The sequence below is a fragment of the Symsagittifera roscoffensis genome, unplaced genomic scaffold (genome assembly GCF_963678635.1).
Source record: "Symsagittifera roscoffensis unplaced genomic scaffold, txSymRosc1.1 SCAFFOLD_192, whole genome shotgun sequence".
NCBI lineage: Eukaryota > Metazoa > Xenacoelomorpha > Acoela > Convolutidae > Symsagittifera > Symsagittifera roscoffensis.
Window position 1 is genome coordinate 46,845 of NW_026971582.1, and position 10,859 is coordinate 57,703.

Consider the following 10,859-nt stretch of genomic DNA (forward strand, 5'->3'; position numbering starts at 1 on the left):
TGTTACACTCAAGAATGAAATTCTTGATTTTCTAGGATGGCCCTACTACATCTTAGAAAAACTGACTATTTTATACGCAATGTTTAACTTTATTGGATTTCTTTTTTCACTCTTAAAAGGAATCTATAACACATGTGCTATACACACACAAGTCAATAGACAAGCAAGTGTAGCACGCATACTATTTGCAGGATTTTTTGGAATCTTTTCTACATCCATAAACAAAATTCTTTTAGACGCACAAATAAAAGAATATAACACAAAAATAGCAACAAGACAGAACACATACGACGAAGAACATAACAATGTCGACACAACACCAACAGCACCACAGTTACCATCCCTACCACATAACCATCCATTATCCCTAGTCCCACGTAATTTTCGAAATTTAGCCATAACACATAATCAAAATTTTAGACCAACCATATCACAAAGTCCCATCCAACATATAATGCCACACCACTCACAAGATGAAAATACTTATGAACAAATTATAGAACAACCCCATACCACCACTTTTCAGTCTCAAAATAATAATTTTTTTAGCCCACGATGAGCCGACAACTTGGATCCCTACACCGTTCAAATTCCCACCCAACCAACCTCACTACTCCCATTACAATAATACCACTTTTTGCTTTCCCGCCACCCGATTTCCCAACCAGTAATGTAACATCAGGCATGAATTCCGATACTAATTCACACATCTCAGTTTTATACTCCACATCACAACTCAATAACCCGAATATTGAAACCCCCGATGAATTTGCCGACTCTGAACCATCTCCATCCAATAATTTTCCCACCAACCCCTCAATTTTTTCCCAACCCCCTTTTCAACCCATATTACCAAATAACCCTGACCCAACCAATTCTACACCCTCTTATGCTTCCCAAGTCACTCCAACCTACTCCTCACTTCACTCAGACCAATCATCTCATTCTCCAGATACCCCCCGAATCTCCCCAGAACTAGATAATTTCATTACCCTACAACAACAACCCTATCACCTTGACATCCCAACCATAAACCAAATCTCATCCACAATAGATTCATCCAACCCTCCTACCCCTACAGCCTCTTCAATTTATACTGAATCATTAGCACCATCATCCACATCTACTGAATCTTCACTCAGCACTAATAGAGCTTACCGCACTTTTAAAAGAAAGTTCCCCAACCATCCTTTCCCAACGAAACCAGGAACAGCCCGTGAATATATCAACCATCCAAAACACACTAACACAAAAGAATTTTTAGCTATCACCTTACCCTCATTTCCACAATACACCTTAAACACCCCTCACGACACTAACGAGACACGTAACTTTGTAGACGAACACGTTTTAATGCCTACCCTTCCTTGGACCTCATATTATCGTTTTACTAATCCCCTTTGCTTACCTTTATCTAGCACTAACATCGATATAGAACGAAATAAGGACATGCTATATCGACTCACTACACCACTAACATCTAGACAATTTACTTATATTGGATACAAAAAATCACTAAAAACACACACTGCACCCCGAGCAAATGAATATACACTAGAATATTACGATCACAACATCATCAGAACTAACCAAGATCAATTCTTAGACGACGATCGCTTCGCTAACCCACAAATCACCGAGAAATTTTTTATTAAAACACCATATGTATTTACACTAAATATCTTCGATCGCAAGTTTGACCACATTATTTCAGAAGCACTAACAGACACACAAGCCTACGAAAGTTTTAAAGAACGCTTCCAAATATTTTCACTAACCTTTCATTTCCTTGCACCACATGAAAGAGATTTGCACTGCTCACACGATATTATGTTGCGCACTAAACAAACACACACATATACTTATTATCGTTTTATCCAAAATCACTTCGACCTACACACTCCCTCCAGACAACCACACCATCGTTTTCAATTTATCAATTCCAAATACACCTCACCATTCTTTCTTAACTTCACATATTGCATTAAAGGTACTAACCTTCATGGTATTCTTCGAAATTATGATCCCATAACCCAAATGTATATTTTTTGTCCCATCACCAATACCTTCAACGCAGAAGAATCCCGACCCTTCCTTATCCCACACGAGTTTGTACAACCTATAGAAATCCCCATTTTAGAATTCATCCATAACACTAAATTCAATCACAAATTATATAATCTAATCCAAAACACACCTTATGAATTTGCAGTTGGCACTGAAGAACTAACCACCATTAAAGCACTTCAATTGCTTTGGCCACTACTTCAAACTAAAAATATCATCCGCATTTTAGCTAAATTACTAACAACTTCAGATCTCATCCACGACATCTTCCCCCACGGTTTCTTCCCCGACGACTAACAGGTAAGTATGAATTATACATATTACTAACTAATTATAACATTAGAAACTCACCATTCTTTATCCATGTATTCTTTAGAATTTTAGCCTTCACCCAACGATCATCTGAAAAATTCACAAATTAAAATAAAAATTGAAAACTTCTTCAAACTGTTTAAAACTCTATTAATTTTTACACCAATTAATTAAATAAATATAATACCAATGCAGTAATTTAATTTATAAATTTTTCCCCCACAAGCAGTAAATCTAAAAATGATGAAAATTTGTAACGTAATTTTCCCCAACAACTAGCAGTAAAATTAAAAATTCTATGTAGTAAATTAATAAGAAGAAAATGCAGTACTAACCTTTTGATATATTTTCATTCACTCGCACAAGAATTCTATCCAAACTCGCACAGCTCGCCCACGAAGAATTGTTTAAATAATGAATTTCAGTTTCAAGCTTTCACAACTCAACAACTCTAACACACGATAACAAGTTTCAAACTTTCCTTTAACCCGGTTGGAAAGGAATTATATACTAAGCAAAACTAACCAATGCAGCTTACTAAACACCACAACACATAGCATAACAGCATGACTAAGAAAAAGGAAACCAACGGTACCCAAACCGGATTAACCCAGTTTAAAACTGGATAATTTATTCTTTTGAAGACTATTATAAAGTCTAAGAAAGAAATAATAAAACACAAAAAAGTCGAAAGACAAACCCATACCACAAACAATTTGATTTTTGAAAAAAGGACACAACCAACAAAACATAAGAAAAACCACAACAAACCCAACATAAAACGTTGTCACATAACAGGACCTCTCACAAAAACCGCATGCAATCATACTCCCACTCCTGGCCTAACCCACCAGGAAGGACGTCCTGAGCATGCTCTATAGCCGGCCTAACCCACCGTGCTACATCCACGCTTTGTGACCACACTCCTATTTTTAATAAGAGCTACTCAAGGGTGAGTAACTCTTCAATATAACTGAACTAAAACAAAAAGCTTTTGTGAAAACAACTAACTAAAATCATAATTAAAAAATATTAAACTAATAAAAGTTTTATAAAATGTAAATTACATTATGCAATACATAGATCAGAATACAACACCAAGGACGAACATCCAAAGACAAAACGACCCCACTACACTCGAAAAAGAATGGCCAACTACAATCAATATGCCGCTCACAATCACAACTCAAAGGATTTAGAGTACGACTTGACTTCGCAGAAAAGGACTTCATTGAACTAGACCAATGACCACCTCGATGTTCAAGTATACGTACAGATCCGAGTAACCAGGCATCCCCTCCATGCACAATCTCCACGCCATTCCTAGACAAGATCAAAACACAAAGAAGTTCTCATTAATGAAACAGAAAAACCTGACATAGCCAACCATTCTGAAATCAGATTTGAGTTTGTTGCAAAGACCCAGTCGTTGTCATGAGATGACACAACGATCGAACCTGGAACTTCTCTAACAAGAGAACCCAGAAGAAATATGATGTTCGCCAAATACCAACGTCCATCATCCATCCTTTGAATTGCAGAAAGACTATTCTAAAAAACTCTGTAAAACCCGGATGGGTGGAACCTGATCTAAACTACATTTTATGATTGGATAAATTACATATTTTACCAATGTAAAGTATTTAATATTAACCAATCATGATCCATCTAACTAACAACCCACTTATTTGTAAGTGCTGGAATTACTTGTAATTTCAGCACCAGAGAGATTTGAATTTAACTTAGAAATTAGTTGACTCTCCAAGAAGACTTCAGCAACCGCAATAAACCAGTATACCCTAGATCTATTGAGCCTAGCAGAGACTAGTTAAACAACCTGAGACTAGATAGTATAAGAGTAAGATTAGGATCGGTATTCGACTAAGAAGTTGCACGAATCTATCCGGCCGAAAATAAGATAGCGTGACGAGCAGACGGTGTACCCTATCCGAAATTACTCTATGAGTTATACCCTTCGGTCATAACTCAATCTGCTCGTCACGCTATCTTATTTTCGGCCGGATAGATTCTAATACCGATCTTAATCTTACTCTTATATCTCTTAGTCTCAATAGATCTAGAGTATACTGGTTTGTTACGAGTTGGTCTCTTCGAAAAAACAACTAAGCTGTAAGTTAAATTCAGAATTCTCTGATGCTGAAACTACAAGTAGTTTCAGCACTTACAAATAAATGGGTTGTTAGTTAGATGGAGTATGATTGGTTAGTCTTCAATATTTTATAGGGATAAAATATCTAATTTATAAACAATAATAATCTACAGTTTGGATCAGGTTCCAGCATCATCAAGATCTTTAAAGATATCCAAAAAAATTCTAATTATCATTAAAATTTTTCATAGTAAATTAAAAATACATAATGAAGATTCTCGGAAAGACTATTAATAACACCAAAACAAGGCTGTTATTGGGGAACAAAATTTCGAAATATTTTTAAGAAAAGTCCAGTTTTGTGTAGAACAAAAAGTCCATCTACTCTGGTTCTGATGTCGGACTTTGATCACAAAGTTAGCAACACAATATAGGTTATTGCAATGGGAAAAAATTGGCAAATATAAGAGTCAAAACTACTCACTTTCCTACTAAAAAACTGAGTGTTTTCGTAAGTATAAAATAGATACTTTTCCAGACAAAATCAACTGAATAGTGTTTTTTTTTCGGATTGCTTTGCTAGAAACAAGCTGCTATAAAAAAATTGAGCAACTAATTACGTTAATGAAAACGCTCGTTCAATTTTTTACGGTAATTTGATCATGGGTAAGATCAATATAGATGCAAGGGAATGGTTTGTTTGTTGTTCGAATTCCATTTTTCTGAAAAAATGTTCCATCAAATTGAAATTTTTGTTCGGAAGTCCGATAGAGATTTTCACGAGCCGCTGGCTTCTAAACTCCTGTTTTTTATGAGCAAACGCTGCAATTCTCATAATTTCCGCCTAGCATCGGCTTAATAAATTGATGAATCAGAGATGAAGCAGATAAAGTTCCAGAAAAAAAAACAGAAAAAATATACATTCTTTGTGTCAAATATTTGCAAGTGATTACTGGGATCTGCAAACCGATTTTTTAATGATACTTCTTTTAATTTGAGTTCAGTGTGCAAAACTTTTTTTTTAAAACAGTGTTCCAAGTTCCAAAACTTTTTTATACTTCAATACTTAGCCGTTTGATTCAAATTATACGAGGAATTATATATCTTTCGTTGCAGAAACTTTTCCACAGTTTACTTTGTTGCATTCGTTTTAACACCGACGGCGAGAAGGCTTTTTCTCAGTTTCGATATTTAAATTCACTTTTGATAAATCGTTAAGTTTAGAGCCAAATTTGTTAATACTAAATCAAAAAGAGTGTAAAATTTTTTGATAACACTGACAAACCTCAGAAGAAGCAGACCCATTAGTCGTAGAGTTTGAGTCCTCGTTTTTCGATTGTTGTTTGACCTCATCCAAATCCGATCGGAGTCGAGAAATTTCGTTTGTAGCTGAGATAGTCCATAGTAGTAGCACAACGACCAGTACCTAAATAGGTGACACAAGTACAGTTCTACAAACAGGTTGGTTATAAACTAATTTTCCAAAACACTGTTTTTATAAGCACTTCATAGCGAAAAAAATAGGATAACTTGCATTGTCCTGTTAAAATAAAATTAGATAAACGAACCAATTTTCACATTTCAAACTAAATATGGTGTCGTAAATGACCTCGTGAAATCATTTTTTACTGCGTGAACTAAAGATATATACAAAAAATACTTGAAAAAAAGGTGAAAAAAATGAGCGCAGGTATTGTTTATTTTTTTTTGTTTATATTCAGATCCGAGAAAGACGCAAACTTGACCTTGATTTCAAAAGCAAACAAGACTGCTCGTACCATGGTAAGGCCCTGAATGTTCCCACTGCTTCTTTACTTGTATGGTGTAGCGTTTGCTTTAGAAAAATTGAAGAAAATTTTAAAGAAAAAAATGAAGTTATTAAAAAAGCAAAAAGTATGAAAAAGTCCAGATACCATGCCTCACTCCACTTTGCAACCTTTTCAGACTGTTTATATCTCCAGTCACCCGTAAATTGCGCGAAATAGAATTGATCCATATTGGCCAAATTGATCATCTTTAACACGCCATTAATGTTTGAAAAAAAGTTGCAAGTAAAATAAGTAAATTTTAATTTGAGCTAAAATCAAAAAAAAAATTTTGAATGACAGCAAAACATTTTGCAAAAAAAACCCGTAGAATTGACTGGTTAAAAAGTCGAAGATATACTGGAGGTCAGAGAGCACAAACCTAAAAGTAGACAGAACGACAAAGTTTCTCGGATCAAGACACAGCCTTGGATGCTCTGACTGCCACTTAAGTCAATTTTTACGTCAAAATCCCGTTGGGCTTAAAGTCAATCAAGGCTACTCGAAAATCAGGTCACAGACTTGAAAGTTCCTGCTGCACTTTGTGGCCAGTTTAAAAGTTTTCTGGTAGAAAACATGACGAAATACTTGTACAAGACTGCTCGTATCAGGACTGCTCGAACAAGACTGCTCGAAATACTTGAACAAGACTGCCTTTTAAGATCTATGGAGCTTTAATAAAATGAAAAATTTCATTGTAATAGAAAAAATAAAAAAATAAAAATTTTGAAAAAATTTTTTATGTAAAAACATCACCCCACACGTCATATTAAGTACAAAGTGATAGATTTTGCGCCTATTAACAAAGCAACTATGGCATAAGATATCATTGAACCAATCTTGAACGATATTTAAGACGGATTAAATCTCCGCTTACGCGTTAATAGCGCGAAATTTATAGCGATTTAATTGTCTCAAATTGGCCAAAATGGCAGTCTTTAAACCCCCGTAACTTTATGAAAAATGATCACAGGTAAAATATCTTTTCAAATTCAAGCTCAGGACAACAAAAAATTTCGAATGATATAAGAAATATCCGTCAAAAATGGCTAGTTAAAAAGTCGAAATTTGTCTGAAGAAAAATAAACCCACCCCACAAATATTCCGTTACTTTCGTATCGAAAGTCGGGACAAAAATATTTACTCTAACTAAAAATTGGGTTTCTCTGACTAAAATTTTTCCTCAAACGCCATATCACTAAAATAAGCAACAAGACTGCTCGTATCAGGGTGAAACCCTGAATGTTGCGACTGCCTTTTAATGTTTATGGAGCAGTAATAACATTAAATGAAATAAAACAAAATGAAATTTTTGTTCTAAAACTTGAAATTTTCTGTGAAAATCATTTCCCCACACGCCATATAAAGTACAGAAAAAGAGATTTCGTTCCTTGTAACAAATCAATTCAGGCAAATAAGCTTCGTTCAACCAATTTGGAACGATTTATAAGACGGATTAAATATCCGCTTACGCGTTAATAGCGCGAATTATATCGCGCGTTATTTTCCCAAATTGGTCAAAATGGCCAAAATGGCAACCTTTAAGCCCTCATAACTCTACGAAAAATGATCACAGGTGAAATATTTTTTCAAATTTAAGCTCAGGACAACAATACCTTTTGAATGATATAAAAAAAATTCCGTCAAAAATGGTTAGTTAAAAAGTCGAAATTTGTCCGAAGAAAAAAAACTCAAACCGAGCACAAATATTCCGTTACTTTCGTATCGAAAGTCGGAACAATTAGGGGAGGTATTCAGCGCTATGTGTCCAAATAACAGGACTAAATGAATTTTCTCAATTCATTTATTAACGCAATAAATCCCGGCTTACGCGTGTTCTGCGCTTTGACAATTTAGCCAAACTAGCCAAATACAAATGCGCATAATTTTGCAAGAAATGATCCCAATAGACAGTTTTGCTGCTAACATTTGGTTAAAAATTGTTGAAAAAAAACTAAGTATAAAAAAAAACCCAAGCACAAATATTCCGCTTTTTCTTCTGCAGCTAAATAATGATATTTTTTCTTCTTTTATGTTTCCTAAGTAATCCATCTACTCGATAAGCTCATTTCAAAGTGTTCAGAGAGTTAATCAGTTGGAGACTTGAGCTTTGATAGGACGATAAATACCACGCGTGAATTAAGCCAATTCCAATTATGATCGCTAAAGTGTCCCAAGTTTCAAGCATAATAGTTTTGCAAGAGTAGATTACGTGTACAATACCTTTATCAGTCCTGCATGAGTACTTCTCAACCTGTATTGAAAACATTTTGTCAAAAACTGCTTGTTATAAACCAAAATTTTCTTCTTTGGAGAAAAAAGCAGCCCGACCACAAATATTTCTTTGTTTTGTTCAAAGTCTTAACATGAAGAATATCACGGGAAAACGCGGATAGTCTCACGGAAAAGCTCAAAAAGTTCTGGCTGCGCCTTAATGTCTATGAATTAGGTTTCAGTTTTTTAAAATCATAGTGTGTGTCGTTTTATATTTCTCTAAAAAGTTTACCATCACGCTTTGTAAGTGATATAGTTTTAACGTAGTATGCTATCAATGAGACCATTTTTTTTTGCTTCACTTTAATTCCGAACATTTTGTAAAACAAAGAGTTTGATGCTTATTTGGACCGATTAGGATTCTGAAATAATTAAGGTTCAATTTTTTAATTCCAAAAGTCTTTTGAAAAATTGTTTTATTTTGAGCTCAGGCATCATTTCTTTCCTAAATAAAAAAATAAGCAGAAAAAAACTGTCATCAGGACAGGACAAAAAGGCCACGCGAAGCACAAAAATAAAATTTTTGGCAACAATAATTTATTGCATTGTTACGAATTTTGAAGAAATTCAAGAAAGTTTACAAGACAATTTTTTCTCTCCATACACGTCTTCTCTTTTTAGTAATCATTTGTGGATAGATTTTTTCTTTATAAAATCTAAAAAGTAAAATTGCCTTGAGCTTAAAAAAATCAAAAAAAAAATAATAGCTACTGTTTTTGTAAAATTTTAGATTTGTAACCAACTGGAGCTAAAGGATGTGCGTTAATTCCCAATTTTTCATAAATGTGTATCGGAAGCGGTAAATTAATGCAGTTTATCCCAAACGGAACCAAAGCAAGAATCAATGATGAAATTAGTCACGCGTGCGTTTTACATATTGAATTTACAATTTTGAAACTTTTTATAGCTTTGAAATATTTGATTACATGTAAATTATTATATCAGCGTTGCATGAATATTTTTCAACATGTATAAAAAAACGTCTGTCAAAAAATGCTAGTTGAGAAATCGAACTTTTTCTGGAGAAAAAAGCTGCGCGACCACATATCTTTCTTTTTGATCCAAAGTCGTGACTCTGACAGCGCTTTAAAGACTATGAAGTAGGTTTTGGTTCATAAAATTATAGTTTTGGACCTTTTTTCTCTTAGCAGTTTTACTCTTTACCCGCATGCTTTGTAAATTACGAGGTAATATATTTTGAGCCTAGTATGGTATCAATGAGACCAATTTGATAGCTTAAGTTTAAAATGGAACGGTTTGTCAAACGGAAATGTTGCCGCTTAAGTGCAATAACGCAATTTTTGCCCTGTAAGAACCCCGAATCAGCTTAAGTTTTTTTAAGTTAAGCTCAGGTATCGCTATTTCTCTAGGCTCAAGCCTCTTCAGTGTTTTGGGACAGCGCGGAGAAGCAATTTTGTCAACCAAAAAAAAAAGAAAAAAAAGGTCGTCAAAATTCGAAAATCCGCATCTCACGAGAAAATCCTAAGTCCGCTTCTGCGCAGATGCCAAAGATAGCATTCGGGGAATCAAAACTTTTGTACTAGTACTTCTGTTTCGCTTTTCAAAGGCCCTGTCAATTAAAGGCGAAGGAGCAACAATTATCTAGATACTGATTTACTTATCTGAACGCGTAAAATTGGGCCATAGAATTATGTTTTGTTCATGCCAAGGAATTGTGGCTTTGAGGAAGGTCTATTGCTTAATTCTCCCTTTTTTGATATCCTGAAAGCTAAATCACTTACAACCAGAAGAATCGCAACCACAGCAAGCAAAACTACTGTGATAGTCAAGCAACGACCTGCACCGTTGCTGTTATCCTTTTTTCCATTATCCGGACTCAAGTAGCCGTCATTTGCCGGCTCTTGGTAGATATTGTCATGACCGTCTTTGTTTCCGCTGACGGTTTTTGAAAGTCCAATCCGCTGGCTACACATTACATTGTCCGAGCTCCACTGTATCAACTCATTTGATCTCGCTTCGCATCCCGGAAGTTCGTAATTTACATCGTTGAGCGACGATGTTTCGGATGTCATGTTTACTATCAATATCGGATTGATGTCCCGTTTTTTTATTGTTCTGATAAAATTTATTTTACGTTGTATTTATTGTTTTTATTGTTGCAGTACAAATATGACAACAAAACTACCAACAATCAAATTTGAAATTATTCAACGACTGAACGTTTAAACAATCTACTCAAAAGTAATTACTTATGACAATAGATCTGCAACAAATTGATGTTTTTTGCATGTTTTCGGCACGAATGTTAAAAATAATTTTGACCAGAATTG

At 34.6% G+C, this 10,859-nt stretch overlaps 1 protein-coding gene across 1 annotated transcript in view; it reads right to left on the bottom strand.

Annotated features, from left to right (window-relative positions):
* Nucleotides 1-10,655, bottom strand: part of LOC134856517 (uncharacterized) — a gene marked incomplete at its 3' end in the record, with an annotated part of 32,628 nt that extends 21,973 nt beyond the window's left edge. The window contains exons 1-2 of the mRNA XM_063872785.1: nt 10,311-10,655; nt 5,775-5,915 (exon numbers count right to left, since the gene is read on the bottom strand). Coding sequence (XP_063728855.1) covers nt 5,775-5,915; nt 10,311-10,601 — 432 coding nt within the window. The remainder of the gene's footprint in view (nt 1-5,774; nt 5,916-10,310) is intronic.
* Nucleotides 10,656-10,859: the final 204 nt, after the last annotated feature.